Source organism: Echiichthys vipera (assembly GCF_963691815.1).
Source record: "Echiichthys vipera genome assembly, chromosome: 6".
In the NCBI taxonomy this organism is placed as follows: Eukaryota; Metazoa; Chordata; class Actinopteri; order Perciformes; family Trachinidae; genus Echiichthys; species Echiichthys vipera.
In genome coordinates, this window is record NC_139831.1 from 11493437 (window position 1) to 11518851 (window position 25415).

The window sequence follows — 25415 nt, forward strand, 5'->3', positions numbered from 1 at the left end:
CTTTCCTACAGGGTTCCTTTCTGACCTTTGACCCCTGACTCACCTTCAGGTGTTAAATGACTCTGTCAGTACCTGGAGGCCAGCGGGGAAGTTCAAAGGACCCCGCTGAGACGAGTGCATTGTGGGGGAATAACAGCGCAACATTTCATCATTTCATCTTTATCTGGCTCTACTGAGCTCAACTCAGGACACACGAGCCACACGGGGGGGAAGGACAGGAAGTCAACAACCAGAAAAAAAGAGGAAGAGAGGCATCTATCAAGGAGCTAGAGGAGGCTGGAATTTTAAACAAGGTGAGGTGTGAATAATGAAATCTAAAAAAGGTATCACACAACAACGGTCTCATCCCCACCTATGAGACAAACAAAAAACAAACTGATCAGACAGAAGACAGAACAAAACAGAGAAAAATAAACAGAAAACCAAACCCATGCGCAGAGAATCACTGGAAAGTCTCCAATGTAACTTCTGAGTGTTTCTGCTGACGTGTGCTGAAAGCTACACTTCTTTAATGTCTTACTTTACACTTAGTAATGTAAAATAAGTCTTGCTTAATCAACCAGTAGTAAGAGATATTTCAGTAGTTTGCAGCTGTCTGTGGTAATAAGTAAATCACAGCAGGAAATAATACTGACTAATAATAATATTAACATTAATACTAAAATTAATAACCCAAGACTGTCTAAAAATGACTTTGATTATGAGGAAGGAGGGAAAATATCTAATTACCAACCTCCAAACCTAACACGAATTCTTTCTGAATAGGGTCTTAAGATACATTTGTGTCCAACCACACAAGAAAATCAAATATAAATTTGTTTAGAAAATAAAATCCAATGGAAAATGAACACAATTATGATTGGAATGGGGCAAAATGAAACAAAAGAATAAAAAACAAGATTCTGACAAATCCTTCGATGCCAACTTTACCGTTTCTTTTATTCCTCACAGATGATTTATTTATTTTTTTAATCAGTGAGAGATTCAATGTTCAACACTATCCAAAGTGCATGTATTCATGTTTGCGAAGGTTAAGACACAGGGACGTCTGGGGCTGCTAGCAGACACAGTTACTGATGTGTGCTTCCTGCATCTGGTTAACGCAGAGTATTTATGAAGAGAGGTTAGATGAGCAGAGCGTTACTGCCTCCCCAAGATGAAGGGTTTAGAGATACAGTATGTGTCAGAGGAAGAGTAATGGCGCTCCATCTGTTCCGCTGATGAGGGAACAGATTTGGATGTAGATAAATCTAACGTTGATAAACTGAAGTCTGTTTTTTTTGTAGTTTTGTTTCAGGTAAAAGTTAACTGACGCCTCCATCTTGAGGCAGAAAAGGAAGTAAGAGAGAAAGAAAAAGAGAGAACGAAAGATAAGAAAGACATTTTGTGTAACTTACGGAGCAGGTTCTGCTGCATGGAGTCAGACCGGTACAAACTGACGGTGCTCTTCTTGAAGACGTTCTTCAGGAGCTGGGCTCTCTCCGTCAAACTAAACACACACACACACACACACACACACACACACACACACACACACACACACACACACACACACACACACACACACACACACACACACACACACACACACACACACACACACACACACACACACACACACACACACACACACACACACACACACACACACACACACACACACACACACACACACACACACACACACACACACACACACACACACACACACACACACACACACACACACACACACACACACACACACACACACACACACACACACACACACACACACACACACACACACACACACACACACACACACACACACACACACACACACACACACACACACACACACACACACACACACACACACACACACACACACACACACACACACACACACACACACACACACACACACACACACACACACACACACACACACACACACACACACACACACACACACACACACACACACACACACACACACACACACACACACACACACACACACACACACACACACACACACACACACACACACACACACACACACACACACACACACACACACACACACACACACACACACACACACACACACACACACACACACACACACACACACACACACACACACACACACACACACACACACACACACACACACACACACACACACACACACACACACACACACACACACACACACACACACACACACACACACACACACACACACACACACACACACACACACACACACACACACACACACACACACACACACACACACACACACACACACACACACACACACACACACACACACACACACACACACACACACACACACACACACACACACACACACACACACACACACACACACACACACACACACACACACACACACACACACACACACACACACACACACACACACACACACACACACACACACACACACACACACACACACACACACACACACACACACACACACACACACACACACACACACACACACACACACACACACACACACACACACACACACACACACACACACACACACACACACACACACACACACACACACACACACACACACACACACACACACACACACACACACACACACACACACACACACACACACACACACACACACACACACACACACACACACACACACACACACACACACACACACACACACACACACACACACACACACACAGGGTGTTAGCAGCATGCTGAGCACCACAGGCGGATTTAATGAGCCATATATCAAGCATGTGTCCAAGCACCTCCAGAGTGGATGGACCTGCCAACTGCTCTACCTGCTGGTACAAAAACTATGTAGGGATACAAAACAGGGGGAGACCAAAGTTTATGTTTCTCAACATGTTTGTTTCTCTGTGTGTGTGTGTGTGTGTGTGTGTGTGTGTGTGTGTGTGTGTGTGTGTGTGTGTGTGTGTGTGTGTGTGTGTGTGTGTGTGTGTGTGTGTGTGTGTGCGCAGCCTGCTGGGTCCGGGACAGTGGCCAGGCTCGGGGATCACTTTCAGCCAGCAGGAGATCTCACACTGATCTGATCCATGTTGATTCCAGCTGCAGGCCTCAGGCCCCAGAGAGCAGAGCACACCCGAGTTCAACGAATACATTTTTATAATATATGGCTTTAATATATAAGCTCTAAAATGAAATATTTGATATTTGAGAGAAAAAAGGGAGGCATCTACTCTTATGACATGATTACTGACATTATAGTCAAACTGCTGCAATTTAGCAGCAATTTTAAGATTTCTCTCTTCCACACAGGAATAGAATATTGTTGGCAGTGGAGCCGTGACCATTTGTGAAATATTGAGGGATTTGGGAAGTTACGGATGATTCATCCTCCAAGCTGATGTGGAGAATTTGTGAAAAATGCTTTACATTTTGTGTACGTAAAGAATGTTGGCCAACGCCTCGACTCTGTAGCCCTGATAGTGTTGGGCCATATAAAGCCATATAGTGAGAGTATAAATTTTCCATTTTATTATGCCATTCATAACCCTGTAGCTCTAGTTTGCAAGTCTCTGGCATCAGGTCATTGTGGGCAATACATATATTTATGGCAGTATTTGATTTTTATAGGATCTTTGCATCAATGTAATGAAGTACATCTATCTAATTTATTTGCTGGATTAACCAAAAACAGGCATTGCTATCTGGCCTGGTGCTGTCTGCTTTCCCAACAAAAATTGCACTTTATCACAGTATATATCAACATAAAATCACATATTCTGTAATACATTTTATCCATATTGCTACATGTAATGCGGAAGACCCAGTGAAATCAGTGCAATGACGGTTCATTTTTAACTAACAAGTGACGCAAAAAAAGTGATGGATCAAAAGTAGAACCATTTTAGTTTCATGCAAATGACAACAACATTTGCCAAAACTAACTAGTGTAAAAGAGATACTTTAAAGAAACAGAGAGTTTGGCTTTGGCTGGTGAGGATACTGTTGTTCCAACTTGTGAGGATTCACATCCTTAGACAACTCAATATGGTTGAGAGTTGTGCATTAAAACAATATCCATTAAGTCTGGGTTTAATTACTTTAAACCATATTTGATTCAGGCATTTTGATTTTTATAAAGCACCTGGGATCAAAGCATTTAGGATGGTCATAATTTGGACGTTTTGATGTGAAATGCAGGTCAGAAACTTGTCCTTATAGTAACTGCATATGATATGAATGCCGCCTAAATTATTATTATCTATTATAATTAATAATTATGATTATCTGTGATCCTTCTTTTGTACATCTCATGCCTCCAAGATTACAGGCACAAAGATTAATAAATAAGGTCATGTAAATCGTCGTAGGTTGCTTATTTATACTACTACAATGTACATTTCTCACTTGTGAGACAATAAAGGCCTATCTTACCTTCTCTTACACAATATTTCCACAGTTACAAGTGAGACAACAAAGTATTATCAATAATGGTAAATTATAGCCAACAGGTAGCAAAAGGGAAAACGTATCCTTTATATCTCAATATTTTACCTTATCGATTAATTTTCACATGTAAAAACAATTTGTTTCTGGTCCACTTAGAGACAAAACATTAAGTCAATAAATGCAAAATATAAATCTGGAGAGAGGCAAGAGTTGTAAAGTGATGTGTAACTGTACCTCTTTCCATGCACCACTGCTCCAGGGTCTTTGGATAAAGCCTCGAGCTCCTGCACTTCATCCACCAGGGTCTTGAAAAACACCCTCTTTACCCTGTAAATAACACAATTATTATTGTTATTATTATTTAAACCATAAAATTATTATTAAAAACCAAATCCCAAGCAAACCAAATCCCAGTATGACAGGTGCTTGAACATGATAGAACCTTCATCTGCTGACATCAATCACTGACCAATTCAAACTGCTCTTGAGTGCTTCTGGAAAGAAAACTTGTAGCTTTGCAAATTGCTCCTGACTCTTTGAATCTGCTGTGGGCTGATCTCAGCCAGACAAAAACATTTCCCATGGAGTGTTCACAGAATGGAAAACCTAGACTTCCTTGGAAGTCGGTAACAAAATTTTGTAGCAGGAATTTCTTCAGCAGATAGGAGAGATTTCTAGAGGAATTTCCTGCTTTGGATGTGTATTGGAGTGATGATGAGCGAGGAGAGAGAGAAGACTCACACTTTGTAGGCCACGTCAAAGACCAGCGAGGTGATTGGGATGAAGACCAGGCCCGTCCAGAAGACCCCCGAACAGAACATCATCTCTGCCTGTTACACATACACGCAGATATACACTTACTCCCAGGCCACTGTAGACAATGCAGAGTTCAACACCTGATCAGATGAAAGGAAGAGCTCTTAAAAAGAACCTGACACCTGATGAAGAACAGCCATTATTATCCTCTGCAGTGCCACATAATGAAACATACATGACAAAGGCAGCCCAAAACACACAGTTATATTGTGGAAACAAAGAGGAGATGGGTCCAAATAACTTGCTCGAAGTGGGTTAATCCTCCGTGACTAAATGATGCCATGTTTGTGTATGGACCTCCTGCACCTCTCAGCCCTTTGGGGCGGAGGAAGTACCTGTGAAGTATTAAGACAGTGGTATCTCTTTCACAGGAAAACAGCTCAACTGTTTGCTTTGTCGAGAGCTCCTGTCGATAGGTCACAGGAGCCACGAGACCATGATCTGAGGTGATTTTAATGATACATTCAATACAATGTTTGCAATTGTGGTGAAAAACTATTCATAATACTGTACAAAAACAAAAAAAAAAAACGTTGAAACATTTATACCCGATATATATTGCAGCCTAGTGTGTTAGGTAAGAGTTTGACTGTAAAGGAGTACCTCAGCCCAAAAATCCAAAATGATTAAGATTTTCTTGATAAAAGTGCTCATAAAATTCTTATTTTTGTTGGAAGCGTGTCATTTTTGTCAGGCAAGTTGACTAAAAGTTCACAGACAGAGATGATTTTCTTTGCTATCATGTAACTCGTCTGAACTATAAACAAGTGATCTGATGTTTTATTTTTAACACAGTGTGGAACACATTGAGCTCACGAGTAAAATAAATCTACAAATGACACAGCTGTGATCCTCGCTGAGACTCATTTATCTTGCTGGAAGAAAAGCACATGGATGTGATCTAAAACAAGAGGCATTTTAAGAAACTTCTTCTCCATCGTACTCCGTTATTAGTGGTAAAAATATGCTTCATTAGTAGCAGACAGTGGCCTGTGTTGATTTAAATTGAAAATCACAGCAGCAGTGTTCAGAGGTTGTTTTGGGTCCAGAAAGAAGGGGAGACAGTGGATTGTCTTGTGGAGGTGAAACGATGTTTGCTTTGGCCCACTGCGCTGAAACTATCCGTCATTACATGTCGAGGGGAAAAACTCGCAAACTCGCGCCGCTTGCATTGTAATGTGCCACTTGTTTAAACTGATGGGGCCCCTCGACAGCGTTCTTCCTGTAATGTGACACAGGCAGTGCCCTTAGGACACACACACACACACACACACACACACACACACACACACACACACACACACACACACACACACACACACACACACACACACACACACACACACACACACACACACACACACACACACACACACACACACACACACACACACACACACACACACACACAACCACACACACACACACACACACACACACACACACACACACACACACTGTCATGAGTATCAAAGCGCTCAGGTTTGCTCAAATTAGCTAATCTGTTCGCCATTACCTGCAAATTGACTTTGATGTCTGACATAACACTGGGGGGAGAGGAAATCCCAAATGACAGGAAATCAAAAATGTCTTTTTCCTATAGTTTGAGATGGGACTCCGATGAATAGAGCTTTTCTGTGTCGCCCTGGAGGCTGAAAATGTATGAGATGAGGGAAAATTGCATCGAAGCACGGGATATTTTCATGTCAATTTCTGAAATTATGCAGCCCTGGTGGAAACATTTACTGATTTTTTTCCGTCGCAAGTGAGTTTAATTATTTTCGTTTTCATCGAGTGTATCATGCATTTTAATGGAAACGTTTAAGCTGTCTTGAGAGTCTTTCAAAAATAAACCAGTGATGTATATTCAGCATATTAAGTCAAAGTCGAAGGAGTTTGAAAAATAAACCATCTAAGTCTTTCACAAGTTCAATCTATAAACCATATATCTCTGTACCTATCTTGGGGCCACAAATCCTGTATATACAGGACTGATACTTCTCAAGTTGATCATACAATTAAAAAATGCTGGTTATAAAAAAACTTTATTAATTCACTGTTAGTTCTTTAATTTGACCTCAACGTTTCTGATTCCCAAAAAATATTCCAAATTGCAATCAAGAAATGTTTGTCTTCAGGCATCTGGAGAGGCTCCGTGTCTACGAGCGGGGCCAGCAGTGTTGGTGAATGCTAGCAATGCTTCATTCCAGGGGGCCCCTGGGAGCTGGACGGGGTGAGAGAGGTCCGAGGAGCACGGCTGTATTTTTAGGACAAACTAATAAACTTGTCTGGCTGGACAGACAGTAGTGTCCGCTGGCATGGAAGGGTGTGTTTTGACAGGCCACTGACCCCCTCATGGCCATTCAAAACACTGACAGACAGACAGACTAGACACAAGACGAGACAGACAGAATCAATTATATGTACACATGTGCTCATGCAAAATTCCGACTACTTTATATACTGCTTCAAGACATGTGTTTCTTAGCATTTCTACTTCTTTCGAGATGGGGAACAGTATTTCAATGTAAAGTTGTGGTCAAGAGGTTAGAGAGGTGGTTTTCTGGAGTTTCCTGGTAGCCTAAAGGCCCAGACACACCAAACCAACATCAAAGAGCTAGTGTGAACCATGGCTCGATGGAGAAAAGAATTTGCTTCAAAACACTGCAAAGATTACAGCTAATGGCTAATTACCATGCATGTTTTGCCTTGCATTAGAGGAAATAACTCTCCATACCAGCTGGTGGCGGTCGTCTGTATTTGTCATTTAAAAAGGGAATCCGGAAAAGCAACAGAACAGATTCAAGATGCGAGCTAGTTAGCCAGTTAGCACATTAACAACACCCGAGCATCCAATGACTATTGCCGACTAGTGCCATCGGTGCGGGACACACCACAAAAACTAGGGCAACTGACGCTCACCGACGGCCCAACATTGACCGACAGCTGACAGTCAATGGTGGCTCAGAACTTTAATGGTTAAGGTCTCTCGTTTGATTATAGCTTTGATGTAATATCATACACATCTCCCGGTTCCTGCCTATTTCTACAGTGTCAACAACCAAATAAAGTTTGGTCTGACTAGAAGATTGACCTTTCAATTCCTGGATAAATCTGGCCTGAGAAATGCCCTTGACCAAGCTACTTAACTCTCAAACGGCTCTAGTGAAGCTGCTCAGTGACCAACACACCAAACTTTCTATGTACTTTGTAGCTTCAGGTAGAGTTTCTGTGTGAGTTTGGAACACTCATGTTTAGCAAATCTGTTCCGTTCAAATAAAGCTACAACTTTATTGAACGATCGTTCAATTTTGGAAAATATGTGAAAGAATATCAAGAAAACTAGACTAATTGTTTTCTGCTTTAGGAAGACTTGATCAGGGAAATCTGACACCTGGCTGATCATGTTTATGAAAGACGGTAGTCAGCAGTTTGAATTATGTTCATGCATGTCATTGTACAGTAATAGTACATGTAAATTAAGGTAATTCACTACTTCCCTATTCACCACACAGGTCTACTGTATGCCAAATTGACAAATCTAAGAAAACCCCAAAACTAGCAACTGTATGAGAGCCCAGGTCTGCTAATATTCAACACAAGCTTTCTGAATGCACAAAGCTTCTTTGTACAGTTTTTTATTAGGTAGACTGAGAGTAGAAGGGTTAGACTCTACCTGGGTCTGCATCTATCCATGTTGATTATCCAATTGGCTGAAGTCAGCTGGCTTAACCAGACAACACTGTACATGCTGGCTTCAAGGAGAGGGGGGAAATTGAAGATGAAACTAAACATTTGGCTAAAAGGGGCTCCAGTCCTCAACAGACATTCTTGTGAATACAAAGTTAAAGCTTCTTATGGATAGACAGGTAGCAAACACAGCACAGTGTAAAAGAAGCAGATGACTGAGGAATCATGCTCAGTTGAAGAGAGAAAAATATACCAAGAAAGCAAATAAATAATGAAAATGAAACCAAGGCAAATCCACACATTCGCCAAATGTCATCAGTAGAAACAAATCAGCCAACAACCATCCCCAAAAGAGGTCAAAATGCAAAGCAAACAATGACTTTCTCCGCTTGGTCCTCCATCCCCTCCGTGCTCTCTGTGTGTGACCTATCAAACAGCAAGACATCGACTAGGAAAACATATTCCTTACATAAACACATAACTCAGCAGTCTCGCAGCAACAACTACACACAATTTACAGTGTGTAAAACTGTTCTTCTCACTGATACTGTACACCATATTCAGTTAATACACTAACCATGTGTTGTGGTATTTTTATATATTTATCAATCATTAGCCGAGGGAGGACGAATAGATCAGGGAGCACTAGTTAAACAAAACCTCCCATACGACAAACTCACAAGTCTTAAAGATGACCAAAAGGATCCCACAAGTTCAACCAAGGGAATAAATCAACAGTAATGATGAACTGGGATCAGTAATTCCATCACTGTGTCTTTAAAAAGCTTACAAAGGTGCAAAAATCTCATAATTCCTTATCCCAGTTTTAGACCGTTAATGTAAAAGACTCTCAAAATGACCATTTGTATATCAATTACTTCCTTTTGCCCAGTCGTAGTACTTCCCAAACACATTTCTTTTCCCTAAAACCTTCCACTTAAAGGTCTCCCGCTTGCACAGGAACAGGACTTGTCCAGACTTGCACGGGGGAGTAATGCACCTGCAAATAAAAACTGTGCAACACTCTGTGAATAATTTATATTCAAATGTTTTTTTGACTGCAAAGCGTTCCTTTTATAGGAAAGCATCTATCACTTGCATTGTTCTTTGTTCAACTCTCAAATTGTACATGTTGGAGCACATACATTCATCAGGTACACAGCAAACAACAATAATCAAACTTGACTGAACACTAAACATGTCTTCATGTTAACTGTGATGGATTACTTCTCTTAAGAAAGTTTCACGTTTCTCTTTAAGTTGTTTTCCAAACCAGTATCTGCCTGGGGGGGTAATAAAAACACCCCAAAAACAATGGATATAAATGAGCAAAACACTGCTATGATACTTTCTTGAGTGCAACACCAAAGCAGTAAAAGGACATGTGACAATGGCTTTTTAACCGTGTGGCTTCACGACAAAAATGACGGAACCTGAGGACCAAACATGACATATAAAATAAAATGACTCTGAGTATATTCAGCAAGAATAGAGACCTTCAACAAAGTGGCTGATGGATGAGTGAAGAGACAGGAGATACATTTTGAAAGGAGGTTCATTGTGATGAGCATTCCTGTTTTTTCATTCATTTTCATTATTATTATATCAAGATATTAAACGTGTATAACTATAGATGAACTAAATAAATCTGCCCTTAGATATAATGCACAGTTTCAAAATGGCTGTAAACAGAAAATAATTATTCCATGTTTCTCTAGAAATTGTTTTCATTCCTGCTCTTAAGCTCATCAATACAGTATCTCACAGACAGGCAGAGATAGCCCTGAGTGTATTCCTGGCACGCTACACATCAACAATCTCCTTGGTAAAATGATTCCTTTCTAAGAAAGTGTGTCTTATCACTGAGCAGAAACCGTGGAGGAATCTGATGCACACTTGCCACAAGTAAAATCCATGTGCCGATGACAAGTACTTGAGCCTGAGTGAGAGAAGCAACACCGCAGCTCACAGCAGAAATTGTAAAATAGCAAAAGGTGTGTGTGAAGTGAGGCGAGAGAATGGATAACTGTACAGCTGTGTTGATAACAGACGCAAGTCAGCCGACAGCAGGTCAGTGTGACAGAGCCTATAAGAGACATCACCTGAGGGGAAGCTAAGCCGCTTAGTGTGGCAGATTACACGCCTTGAACGCAATAATCTCACTATTTCTTTTGATAACTGTGTTAGACTTTTGTGAGGTGCAAACGGGATGCCAGTACCTGTGAAAAGCACACTAGCTTTTTTTAGTGTGTTTTTGTCGAGGGATCCTGCACCTGCCTTGTCAGTCTACCAAAGAAGATTTAGCCTGACGTTGATGAATCGCATGAATCTGAGCGCTGCTTAACGTCTCTTGTTAAAGGCGGTGAGCTGGGTCGTGAGGGAGAGCAGAAACAGGAGGAGAAAAGAGTTCTGGTGTCTGTTATGTTGTTGGCCCTCAGGCAGTTTTTCGACTGGCGGGTTGGGTGAGGGGGTGAACAAAACGAGAACAAAGAGGAAAAAGCTGATCCAAAAGTAAAAGAGAAAGAGCAAAAGACAGAGTTCACAAAAATATTTGAAGATTCAAGTACACATCGAGGAGGTCGTGGTGAGGCTGAGTCAGCGTTGTGAATAATCCTGCTCTTCAGAGGCTACAGGGTCTTGGAAGCTCAGATTGTGTCTCTGATGCCTTCTCAGGTTACAGAGAGATGTGTCCCTGTTTGATGATGTGCTGGCATCCCAGAGTTAAGGCAGGGGCGTAGGGTTACCAACTACCCACAGGACACCATTACTGTCTTCAGTCAAGTGCTGCAGGCCGTGGATGAAAGCACCAGGCTTCACAAACAGAGGGTAGACTGAAGCTAATATACCCATCGCCCCTGTGCTTGTGTGTGTGTCAGTATTTCTGTGCATGTGTAGTTATGCACATACAAGTGAGCAGCCATCATGACCATCATCTTAAAAATGCCAAAACACTAAAACTCCTAACTTACAATTAGATTAAACAACTCCAATGCGAACAAAGAATGTTGTCTTCTCTCCCAAATCTGCTGCAAAAAAGGTTCCCTTCTCTAAATACAACACGTTTTTATCATCCAACCAGCAAAACGGATCGAACGTTAAGTGTAGTTCTGAATAGAATAGTTCGACACAATGGGAAATACATTTCTAACAGAGTTAGATGAAAAGATTGACACCACTCTTGTGTATGGTATAGTGTATGTATATACAAAGTCTGCCTATCAGCACCTCTAAAGCTCACAAATAAAGATATTAAAAGCTGTACAAGGTGCTGGTAGGCAGATTCTGTTACCATCAGACAGTTTCCTCTCATTAGTCTATGCTGAATTAACTGTCTGCTTGATGTAGCCTTATTTTTAACAGACAGATATGAGTCTAATCAATCTTCTCATCTAACTCTCCACCAAAAAGAGAATAAGGGTATTTCCCAAAGGATCAAACTTCTGCTTTAAAGAGATATTTTTCCCAGGAGACAATACGTTCCTAATTTGTGTTAATTTTACATAAGGATCAATTTGCATTGAGCATACTGAATATTACACTGTAACTTGTTTTGCAAAATGTCCCAGTTAAAGATATTTCTAGTGAGCTGCTGTTGAGGCATATTCAAAGACTGTACCTAATCATCTCACATTTATGTCTGACATTTGGAGTTTCCTATCCCATATGACCACTGATGGCTAAAACTGGTGTAGTTATAAACTCCAAAAAATAATCCAGTATCTCTGTAATAAACTGTGCCACAATTCACACCTTCACTGAATCCCAAATGCCAGAAGCATTATCTCAAACAGGACACACTCTTGCACAATCCGAGAGAAAGATATTTTCATCTCCTGAATGCTGTGTGGCGCCAGTCTTTTTCTTTCAATAGCCTCCTACTGTGTCCTTGTTTTCTAATGAAAAGATGCCTCATTCTCCTCCCAAGAATGCACTGGAAAATGTCACCTGTGGTTAATAGGCTCTCATTGACCACCTGTGGTGACCCAGTGAGACAGTAGTCCCATTCACATGTAAATAACACGTCAAACAAGTAAACATTGTATAATCAATTTTTATCACCTTCATCGTTTTGACATTTAATGAACTTAAGTGCATTTTAAACTCTTTTGAGGACATCAGTGTGTATACCAAATATCTCATCATCTCTCTTTACTTAGCCTCCAGACTGCTTCACTGTTTCAATGTCACCTGTGGATACTCAGAGCCGAGGGAGGGCAATGTAACACAAACACTGGGCTAATTGGTCCAATTAAGTCATTATGCAACACAAGCCAGAGGTCTGACAGTTTGCACTCCTCTGGCTCTCCTAACAAAGACCTGTGTCAAGTTTAACTCTGAAATTTCCCACCAGCATGTGTCTGCAGCAGAGAATGATCTGTAGGTCTGTCAGTGACAGACGATTATATCAGCAGTTTCTTGAGTACCAGAGGAAGTTGTTGCTGTGAGACAGACACACGTACAGCTGAGGGACTCACAATTACGAGCCACATAATAAGAGATTTGTATAGTATTAAGTAATTGTATTAAATTGTACGCAATTGTAGCATATCATATAGCAATTGAAGAATGACTACATCAGTATTATACAGAACCTGCACACGAGACACCTGTGTATTTAATATGCAATATGTGAATCCTCAGTAAACTGCTTTGATAACATGTTTTTGTTCATAACCGTAAAGCTATTTTAACTGAGAGAGATAGGGAAGGCAAGACTTACCTCTCCTGACATGTCAGGAGCCAGAGGGATGAGGGGCCACAGGGAGGAGTAGATAATGAAAAACACCACCCACAGGCCGATGCTTCCCCAGATGGCGATGTGACTGAACTGTTGGTGGAAAATCAGACAGTAAGGAAAAATAAATTGTTTAGACCCTCAATTTACTGTAGAGTTTAGTTTTACAAAAATGTTAAAAATGTGGGCATACAAGTTCACATTGTGTGGCTTCTAGTAACTTGAGGGAGTTACCAGATGGTTTATGAAATTTCACTCAGTTAACAGTTACAAGCTCAGTGGGAAACAAACCATAAAGAGACTTGGAGATAAGAAGAACACTTAGAATATGTCACAACTATCAGTGGTCATATAAAATGCAGGAAGTGGAAAGAGATAGCAGAACCTTATTGAGAGAGGATAGAGCCATCAACTTACCATGGTCCAGGATGAAGTCTCGAGGCCGGCTTTGAGACAAACTGTGATGACCACAAACTGTGGGGACACAAATCATACTGACATTAAGCCAAGTCCCTCTTTAGTAATAAAATCTGTCACGGAGAGTGCATCATCTGAATTTCCATCAAGGGCATATTTTTGTTTTACATACTGGACAGTTTATAAATGGAAAAGATTAGCAGAAAATGAGAGGCAGAAGAAAAGGAAGTCCAACAGAAATTGGATAACGCTTGGCTATGACATCTGAACTATTTAACACAGCAGAAAGACTGCCTGTCAAGAAGATTGGTGCACTTACTGTGTAAACCATGTTGCCTAAGAGGAGATAGTCTGGAGTTCTTCCGTTGCCAAAAACTGTATCTGTGAAGGGAATCAACAACAGAAGCTTTTAGGACCAACACTGTCTCTTTTTAGCTCTTGGGTTTCATACAGAGTTCCATTAGGTGGTCCAAAGAGTAAACAGCAAGACAGCATGTAGGATATTACTTTTAGTACATCTCAGTGTGAACTTCGGTGTAAAACGCTCTGCAAGAAGCTCAGATATAAAAGTGGACATGGGAACATGAAGTGAAAACCACAGTCAAATGCTGCATCCATTACTTCCTTTTGAGAGGGGCTGGAATGTTAATTCTGTCTTTCGCAACTATTAGGAAAGAGTGCTTCTATGAAAAGCCATCAGTAAGACTGAAAAGCTGAATTGGTGAGCATTAATCATGGTCAGAAACTTAATGTTCTGCATAATTCACTGCTGAAATAGAAAGAACATGGCTGTTTTTCTGACAAAATGGTTATTTATTCAGCCATTAAATCGGAATCAAACCTACTGAGAACAATTTTCCAAAAATTGAGGTTAGAAGAACTTCCTAAATTAATAAAATACAAATGAACTGCAAATTAATCAGACATATTGCTCCAAACAGCCCGCATGGGTTTTGGCTGTGGCTAAAATATCAGCAGTATACGAGTGCCAGTAAAGAAAGAAAGAGAGGCTCCCATTCCCTTTACTTCCGGCTGGTCACATGTCTTGTGTGCACTGAGGCTTTGCTGACAGCCTGTCAGTCAGAGTGAAGGGGCTTGGCGCCTTTGTTTGGAGAGCAGGCCCAAGCTTGTGTGGTCCTCTGCTCTGACCAGCTCAGGGATCCCTATTCTATCTGCACTTGCATACAGAAACCTTGCATCTTAATGTGCACAAACATAGACAACCTTATACTTACAAATAAAGTTATTGTGAATTGAATGTAATTTCACACACAAAAGGACTGATAATTGTCTATTTGGATAAACAGTATCTGGACATGAAAAGTTGATATCAGCAGGGTGTGTTTATAAAAAAAAATGAAGAAAGTGTGCAAAAGCATTTCAGCAGGTCATAGTGTGCACACATGAACCCCAGCAAACATGAATAAATATACGCTTGTTAGTGTGTGTTGCTCTTGCCGGAGCACACACATGTTTGTAATTCATGACTGGACAGTTAAAGAGAGAACTAATTAAGACAAAGTATGTGCATTTGACTATCCTCCCTCTACATCCACCGAGTCCACCGAGGGCCATGGCGGAGTCTCTGGGAGCTACTTACCATGCTGGAAGGCTTTAAGGGGGAACCAGAAGAGGATGACGGAGTGGAAGAGGCCGTTCAGACAATGGGCCCAGAAGACCTGCAAAAAAGAGGGGAGAAGGACAGAGGGTAAGGAGGCAGAGAGGGTGGGGGTTTGGAGGCGGCAGGAGATTCAAAGAAGAGAGAAGGAGACAGAGGGAAAAAAGCATGAGAAAAGGGTGTGGGGAGCTTGAGCCTTCCAAGTGACCCCTGACCTAGGCCCATTGTGCCAGCCCAGCGCTAGGCTAAGTGGCGGTTTTGTCGGGGCCTCCTCACTGAATGGCCACCCCGCTGACAGACACGTTGTATATCCTCTGTGTGTGTTATGGGGGAGAGAGAGGCTGCTGAGTGTGTGTACGAGCAGTGAAAGGCAAGCAGACAATGTCAGTGTGCAGGTTTTAACTTTTAGTTTTTTTTAAAGATTACACCTCATTTAACAAAATAAAAGAAAAAAGCTGTGGGCATAAGAAACTGCAAAAAACATGTCCTCGCCTCTGCAATAAGAACGTTATACAGAATTTATATATGTGCCGCTAGTGTGAGGGTTTCCTCTCATTAAATTTCATTAGGTTTCGACTCTTTCATATGAGAATTTTAACTAGTGTAGAAATAAATGACAGGAGGGTTTAAACAAGCAGAAATCAGTCTGGAAACACACACAGAGACTGACAGACCTGACAGAGATTAAACTGTTTTCGTGGTAATTATTAAGGGCCTGGAAAACCATGATGTGGACCGCAGTCTGCGTGTGTGTCTGTGTACGCAAGCATGCAGACTTTGGATGAGTCGTTTAAATCAATACTCCCACTCCAAAACCACCTTGTCTCAAATCTACATTATGCAATACCAGAGCCAAACAAAACACTAATGGGCGATGTAGCATGAAACAGCCGTGAAATCTATTCTGCCAAAAAACGCTCCACATTTGTGCCCCCTTTTCCTCCCTGTGCTGACCCAGACATCAATGTTACTTCTAAGAGCTCAAAATCTGTCAAACCCAGTGAGTAAACGGCTGACGGAGGAAAAATAAAAACAGAAAAAACACCACATTTTAATCTTTGGCCTCTTTTTAATCATAGGTTCTTGGCAGGCGACAAGTTAGAGGCTTGCTTTCTTAAAAACACTCTTTTCAACAACTTCAGCAAATCTGTCAGTTAAACATAAAACATGGCTTATTCGAGACATATCGGACACCCTGAAATTCAAAGTTTCTTGGGATTTTTCAAGAGGATATGGCGAAGCTAGGTGCAGAAAAAGCTGCAGAGGCTAGGGATGATAAAAAGAAAATACATGACGGGCAGCAAGACGGGACTGCTACTCACTCATGATGGACTAATATGGACAATGTGTCTGTTTGTCTGTCTAGAGCTGGACGGCTGCTCTGACTACAGCCTGCTGTTGAAGAATGTTATGTCATAGTACATAAGAAAAATAGTATAATGAAGCTAATGTATTCTGTGGGTAATGGGGGTGGGACTAGATAAGCTTCGCTTCTCCCGCTTTCCCCTACCCGGTCATATGAATTGTAACCAAAGATAATGTGTGATGAGGATTTATCTAACTGACATGCCCAAAATAAACAAACAAATAAATAAATAAATACATTTAAGAATAACTACTAGTACTACTTTACACCATAGGTTTATTCTAAAGTGGTGCCAGTAAAGGGTGTGAAAAAGAAGGAGGAGCAGAAGAAGCAGAGTAAAGCAGGACAGGGTACAGTGCAAGAAAAAAAGTCTTGTTCTAGACTATGAGTCTTTGTAATACACCTTGGCCTCTGTGGCACGACCTTCTCACCTTTCCTACTGACCAAACAAAGCCCCCACCCACCCACCACTGGCTGGATTACCTCACCCTCCCACTGTGTACACAAAACCCAATACACTAAGTGAGAGCTGGCTGAAACCGACCCCCACCCCTCTATCTTTGTGGTCAAATGTGGACTAAATTAACACTAACGTTACAATCACATGTTTATGCCAATTAGCCTCCCACTGGCAGGCTCGGCTCTCTTTCACCCTCCTCAACCATCCAATTCCCAGACTGTGGGGTGCAAACAAGCCCTAGTTTCCCATCGGCAATAATGAATGCTAATGAAATCAATAAATGTTCATAATCATTTGTCACAGTGGGATCCTTCCTTTCCCCCTTCAGCCACCTTGCTTTCTTTCCCTTGTATCCCAGCGAGTTGCTAGGGATCCCCACCGAATGAATGCCCGGTCTGTCCTGTAAAGATTCTGGACCTTTGTGGAACTCCTAATTGCCAGAGAAAGCATGAATGCTGGTAATTAATATTGAGCCAAATATTTTCAGAGCCACCCACCCCCTCCTGTTTTTTTTTTGAACTAGTGAGGTAAGAAGGGAAAGCGAGGAGAAGGAAAAAAAAGTATTAAAGAGGGAAAAGTTCTGTATAACAGGTGATAGTTGCTGGTAAACTGCTGTAATTACTGCAACCATATGAAAAGAAGGGGAGCCTGGTTTATTAGAGTGACTCAAGGGTCAGGTATATGTAATTAAAAGCAAACGGGTGGCACAGTTAAAGCCACGCCTTTAGTGTCTAACACCCTTATTCACTCCCTTCTTTCACCTCAACACAAACAGCTTTAATTCACAAAGACAGTATCTGTTGTGTACAAAAGAGCCAGGCGTGCAGAAAGACAGGCTTCGAGGGGCCAAATTCCTGCTGGATTTTCTCGCCTCGCCTCGGGCCAGCTGCAAGGAAAATATCTCGGGAAAAGAGTGGACAAGCCAGCAAAAACAACCTGCTGACCTGGCCGAGTCATCATTTATGGGTCTTGGAAAATGTGGTCCAAACAAAATTGAGATTCATTTGCTTCTAACTATCAGACACATACTTTTGTGACCCTTTTTTGGCACAAAAGGGTAATGAAGTCTTCAAAAAGTTAATGAAGGTGAAATCTACCCTACAACAGAAACCAACCAAAATTTTAGACGATTAAATCAGCAGAGGATAGATATTTCTCTCAACTCCTTTATAATTGATGGAATAAAGACAAATTGTGCCAATAGGAAAGGTTAAAATCAGATAGCTATCCCCTAATGACTAATAAACCTTATAGTTTAGTTATACTTTACTCAGTCAATGTGAAAACTGTTACTTTCAACAGAAGTAATTGGTCCTTTCTAAGTAAAACTGAAGATGGAAACTCATTTCACATATTCAGTGTGGTCCTGGATGGGTTAAACTCGATCTGACAGCTTTGCTCAGAGAACAAACAACTCCCTCACTTAAACAAATTGCATAATTTTCCGCAACAAACGCTGTCAAACAATGACAGCACACTCTCTCTATTCCGTCCTTCCTCCGATTCTTTCTGCTGGATCCCCCAACCCATCTGACCTTCCCTGCCCCTGAACGCCATGGCCAATCCGTCTTTAATCCACCTCCATGCTATGCTAACCAGGTCACCACGCCTGTGAGGAGGGTCCAGGTCTCTGGCTCAGCATGGAGAAAGGAGGAGACATCTTTATTACCAGCGGGGGAAAGCTATCGGACAGCCCCTGCAACCAGACAGAATAGGTCAAGCCAGGCCAAATCAGGCTGCAACTGGAGATCTACTGACTACGGCTGCCAGGTCACTGTGACGACAGATGCATCAGTCCTGAACAACAACACGAAGGGAACATCTAGCGTCATTCATTTGATGTGAATCGACAGTACGAAGCGGAACATTTGGCCTTTTCATTTGTGTGGCGGACCACAGTTCTCAATTTTAGATTAAATTATTGATTATTACCAAATCTGTGTTTGGTGACACTTTATACCAGTTGTGCTTTAAAAATTACCAAAATGGTAGGTTACGATACTCCCCATTTAGAAGTTGAACATAAAATCCCGTTGCATAGGTGATAGAGCATCTACACAGTTAACCAGGCCATGGCAACAGACTCCAAGGATATTTACTTACAATGTGCACAAGATCTGTAGAAACGTTTTTGGCCTTTTTGTGCCTTTATTTGGAAAGAATAGCTGGAGCTTGACAGGAAATGGGAGAGAGAGGGGTGACATTCAGCAAAGGGCCACAGATCGGAATCGAATTTTAGCCTCTGTATATGGGGCGCCTGCTCTAACCACCGAGCCACCGGGTGCCCCAGATCTGTAGAAACATGAGAGCTCCATATCAAACTTTATGTTACTGTAGCTGCAGAGAGCATGACAGAGACCAGAAAAGATTTAAAAAGGAAAGTACTCAAGATAACACACCAAATAACTGCAAGAAAGGTCCAGAGTGATTAAGAGTGAGTTAAAAAGTGATATACCTTGGTATTAAAGCCCATTGCATTCTGGGAGGTTTTGTAGAGTTCTGGGTATTTCAGCATGTTCTCTTTCCTGCAGGAGCGCTCGAATATTCCAAGAGTGAGAGGAGGCAGAGCAGTGAAGATCTGCAAAAGAAAAACAGTAAATCTGAGATCAATTCAGAATATTTTAATGCTTCACATGAATATTCTTTGACAAATGAAACCCACACAAATGATCACCTCCTTTATTGCTTTGACATTCAAATACCTCTTGTCTTAAACATAGTTATGAATGTAAATTCATTTTTGAACAGTATGTGTGACAAAATAATCTAAATTCAAAAGGTCCAAAACCACTTTTGATAGAACTTTCAACCAAATTGCAAAAGTATCAGAAACGGTTTATTGCCAAGTTTGTTTAAGGAATATGACTTGGTGATGATTTGGTGTTTAAAATGCAAAAGTATAAAGACATAACATGAAATTTAAAAAAAAGAAAATGTACAATCCAATACTTTAAAATAGATGTTATTGAAGTGTTGAAGTGCAAGAATATGCAAATTATTGTCCAGTAGATGTAAGAGTTCAGTACAGAGAATCTGAGATTACATTTGGATATGACTGACCAAACCAGGTATTAATAGAAATATTATAAGATATATTAATGCAACCATACACCCAAATAATTTTTCGAACTTCACTAAATTCATAAAACTACTGTGCACAATAGACATAGTTGAATCTAATATCTAATTGGTACTTATGATAGATGATCATCTTAATTATTGCCATCATCTCCATATGTAACATCTATAGAAGAACTTGCTTCATTTTGTTCTCCACTTTCCCCATTCTCACTGAAGACCATTGACCTTAAAACCCTTCAGGGTTTCTTATTTTGATTTGTCATGCTTCAAGTCTGTTCATATGCAAAATCCATCTTCAATGAACATCTGCGATGCTCTTGACTAAGAAGCAGGTATTTAAGCCTAGCTAATTTCTTAGTGGTGTTGTAATGTTGTTCTGTATAGCAGCTGCTGAGAGAGGAGTGATGGTATTGTGTGGCTGGGGGGCTCAGTGGGTCAGTTGGTGTGAGTTCCCTGAAGCCCCATCTGGAGTGGGAGTCTGCAGGCCTCAGTCTGCAGGACCAGCGGGCCACAGGACATGCTCCATTGGGTTCCTTTCTTATTCAGAGCTAGGCCCAGGAAGATCCTCATTGAGGGGCGGATTCAGCCCACTGCTTCCGACAGACTCCCACTGAGCCGAAGGAATTCCCTGAGTTTTTGGATAAAGTAAAAGACTGAACCCTCTCCCCACCCCCTGAACACAGTACTGGATCTCAAGTAGTGGTTTATTATGAAATGAAGGCATGAGGCAGGGCTGTGGAAATATCCTTCTCACTTGACATTTTGTGTCTCCCATAAGTTACTTACATTTGAGGCCGATCAGGAATGTGAGGAAATTTCACTTCTCACTTCTCTCATTCATTTTTGTTTATTGAATTGAGTTGATTTTAATAAACAGTTTAAAATTACATATCAACTCCTTGTGGGCTAACAGCGTGGTATTAAAGATCAGACTTGCAGATGCACATGTTTTACTTCTGCTTAATTCATGACAGATATGAAACATGAGTTCATTAGGAGTGGTCCCATTATAGAGCCCTGTGGGACCCCCTACATCAGCAGCCCGCTCAGTTGCTGCTCCATTCTTCCTATTCTTTTTATCATTCAAACGTAGCTGCCCTTGCTAACTACACTCTTTGGGGCAAGCAAAGCTGTTGTTCTTTCATATTCAGTACATAGTTTAGGGCACAGAGGGAATATGGACTTGACAACAGGTCATAAATAATGGAGAATTTTTTAAAGATGTTGATGACATAGTTACGCAATAAAGAGATCAGTTTTGGGGCACCACGACAAATCAGTTCTATGTCTATGAGAGTGAAAGGGTGGAGAAATAAAATGGGCTCTTAAGAGAGCAAATTACATCAACACTCACCACGTTGTATAAGCCGATGCACCAGCGCTCAAACAGGATCTGGCCTGAGAAGCCATTGACGAACGCAAACCAGATCTTGGGGAGACAAAATCACACAAAGAAAGAGTTAAAACAGCAAAAACAAGAACATAAAGCATCGATGGTGCAACAGTTCAATATATAACACAGTTTTCATTTAAGAGTTTATGATTTTCATTGACAAAACAAGATAACAAGGATGGTTTGATGTCCAAAGTACTTACATCTCCCTTTCCCATTACTGCCATTTTAATCAGTAATGCACTTGTCCATGAATTCGATACTTCAGGCTTCACTCAAACTAGATAATGAAAACAGTAAATCTCTGTAGTCTTTCTAATTGCCCTTTCAGTATATGGTTTCCATTAGTGATAGTGAGGTTGAGTAGTTATCATTGTGAGATTTGAGATGGGCTCACTGTGTCTACAGACTAACAATCCATTTTTACATCACACTACATTCTTCACTGTCTAATGACAACAGAGCATTCAGAAAAAAACAGCAGAGTCTCTTAGAATATAAAAAAAATATTTCAAAGAGTGAACGACGATACACGATATGCTAATATATATTTGAAGTTATTGCAAGGGTGATGCATCATGCAATACTGTTCATTTGGGGAGTCAAGCAGGAAAAATAAATGTTTCCTCTCAATTCAAAAAAATAACTAAATGATCCTTAAACTAATGTGAGTTTGTTTCAAGTGCTGACCTGTGATCATCAACATGTCATTAGTCTAAGTTAGCCAGGTTTCAAACTCAGGAAAGGCAGAAAAAGGCCACAACAGAACAAAACAGAAAAAGATATAGAGACAGTAGGAAAGCCTAGACCTCCAGATGCCACCTCCATATTCCAAATTGTCAACTGAATTAATCCCGGGTTTAGCTGCAAACATATATCAAGCCCACTATTTCACTCCTTGATCTATCTGAAGACAAGTGGGTGACAGACGAGGTTAGTTATAGGGGCAGAGTCAGGGCCATGGAGACTTTGATATATTGTGTCAGCAAAGGGAGACAGTGTTAACGTAAACCATATGCTGGGTGGAGATGAGGCTTATCATGTATCTTGATTAGTCATACTCATCTGAACAAAACAAGACCTCTAAGATCAGGACAGAAGCCAGTTATTGTAAATTAACTCTAGTAGCGTGTAAGCCTCCACAGCAATGTGTCAGCGCTAGAGTGTGGTCTGGCTGCATGAGTTAAGAATCTGCTATGGGGGTAAAAATGCTCTGGCTTGTTTGTAGGATGTACGCCAGCGCTGTTCATCCGGTAAGCCAGACTAGCTTGTAAGTGGAGCACTTGAAATAAAGCATAGGAAAAATGTTATTTGTGCATTTTTTTTTCACAATTTTTCAATTGATGCCTGGATGTAAACGTAAAAACTGATTGCGCAATCTTAAAAACGGCTTTTATACTGACAGTGAATCAGAGTTTGACACTTCGTTATTCAGAACCGGTTCCTTGCTCACGACAGTTCCGTCAAGGGAACATCAGTGGTGCTGTGTTTTGGCCATAGCCAACCAAGCATTTCCTCGCTTCATTTAACTTCATTATGTAGGCATGAACTGCTACAAATTCTCAGATTGGGACAAAGCCCATTTGAGGGCCCCACCCGCCCGCTACCACTTTCTACATGACCAATACCAATCTGCCACTGGCCCTTCCCATTTAATGGTGTAAGCATATGCATGAAAACAAATGTCTGTCACCCCCCCCCCCCCCTCACTCACCCACCCTTCATGGGGGGGGGGGGGGGGGGGGGCTATAGACAGGCCCTGTGTTTATGTGTGTGCCCCCAGACCCTGCCCCCCACCTCCCCTCTCTGCCACACCCACCCATCCCAGATCAGTTTCTTCTCTCCATCAGGTGCACAACATGATGTTGTTTCATTTATAGGATGGGGGGCATGTTTTCAAAATCAGGTTGGATAAGATAGATACAATAAGATAGCCTTTATTGTCATTGCACAAGGTGCAACAAAACTGAGGGTGCTCACACAGAGCCACCATGCACCACACGATAAAAAAAGACTGTAAATGTAAAAACAGTGTCATAAGAAACACTGTTGTGTTGTTGTTCACTCCATCTGGGACCATGTGGCTCTGTAACCATGAGAATAAGGAGGTGTACAGTACATCTGTTGGCAGTGCAAGAATAGTTTGAGCTGTTTTTGGTCTTGACTTGCTGAAAATTCATTCACATGCCGTTGCTATGGGTAATGTGTAGATGAAGCCCAAGCCATGAGGCAGGTTCAACCATTAGCGTGGCTCAAGCAACGTTAACGAGAGGCTAGCAAGTAGGTCAAATTGCTGAATTAATTACAGCTCTGTCCAATGAGAGGCTCTGGGCTGATATATTGTTGTGCTAAGTTAAAAAAGGCTCCTATTCATAGCATGTGGTAACTGCCTCTATGTGAGTGTTTTGGCCTGGTCCTTGGGGTCCCAATAGATTTTCTCTTTTTCTCCCTCTCCCATCTCTTGAGGGGCAGATGCATTGATTTGCTCATTAGGGGAAGTACCAGGCAGGATTTTTCTTCCCCTTTTCTTCTGCTCATTGAGTGCCACTCAGTGGAGGGGTGTGGCTGGCCTCTCTCCCCGACTGCACATCATGAAAAACCGTAATGGAGGGAAGCAAGAGTTGAGAAAAGAGGGATTGGGCAGCGGCTAGCCGATAAGAAGACCCCTTGCATATTCATCAGTGAATCAAAAATCACTGATTCCATACTGCTCACAGCTCTGCAGGCCTTGTCTAGAAGTAGCTATGGGTTGGAGAGGCGGGGGGAGCATGACATTTGTCCCCAACAATGTGAGTCCTGAGCTTAGCAGAATTACTAATGGAATTCATTTACAAAGCAAGCACAGAATGCACAGGGACATAAAGAGGGAGCTGATAAATATGCTGGAAATATGTGGAGCTACAAACACAAGCTGTCTTACAATGCCAGACAAGGCCTCTTTAGTTTCATTCAGCGTCCAATGGTCGGCAAGCTTTGCTCTGCAACTCTGAGCCGTCTCTAACTACACTGAGCCGTACTGAATGAGCTTTCATGTAATTGCCTCATAAATGCCACTTGTCCATCAGTCCCCTCTGGAGCACCCTGGAAAAGTGTCAATCAAACCTGAGTGGCCAGCTGGATCGGTCATTTGAATGAAGTTGCTATGGCTTCCTTTGGAAAGGTCTTTTTGCTTGAATGTGGCTGAATTAAATTCTTTTCATTCACGTTCTTAGTTAATGGTGTAATTTGTAACAAAGTAGGAGTTATGAATTCTGCTTGAAGTGTGTTAAGCACTGAGCCGCATTTAAAAAAAAAAATTAGATTAATTATAACTTTTTTCAGTTGGATAGACAGTCATGTTTTCGGATGTGATCTTGGTTGAACTCTTCTCTAACTGATTAGGAGAAG

At 41.3% G+C, this 25415-nt stretch overlaps 1 protein-coding gene across 4 annotated transcripts in view; it reads right to left on the bottom strand.

Annotated features, from left to right (window-relative positions):
* Positions 1-25415, bottom strand: part of atp8a1 (ATPase phospholipid transporting 8A1) — a 109202-nt gene that overhangs the window by 3497 nt on the left and 80290 nt on the right. For 3 of the 4 annotated variants that reach the window (XR_014593239.1, XR_014593240.1, XR_014593241.1), the window contains 9 exons: positions 21990-22064; positions 20010-20132; positions 15711-15789; positions 14430-14491; positions 14111-14167; positions 13679-13786; positions 5194-5282; positions 4687-4779; positions 44-1489 (listed from right to left, as the gene is read on the bottom strand). Coding sequence is in view for 1 of the 4 variants with exons in the window: in XM_083915399.1 (XP_083771525.1) it covers positions 1398-1489; positions 4687-4779; positions 5194-5282; positions 13679-13786; positions 14111-14167; positions 14430-14491; positions 15711-15789; positions 20010-20132; positions 21990-22064 (778 nt within the window). In the remaining 3 variants the exon portion in view is untranslated. The remainder of the gene's footprint in view (positions 1-43; positions 1490-4686; positions 4780-5193; positions 5283-13678; positions 13787-14110; positions 14168-14429; positions 14492-15710; positions 15790-20009; positions 20133-21989; positions 22065-25415) is intronic. The other variant, XM_083915399.1, reaches the window with a different exon arrangement.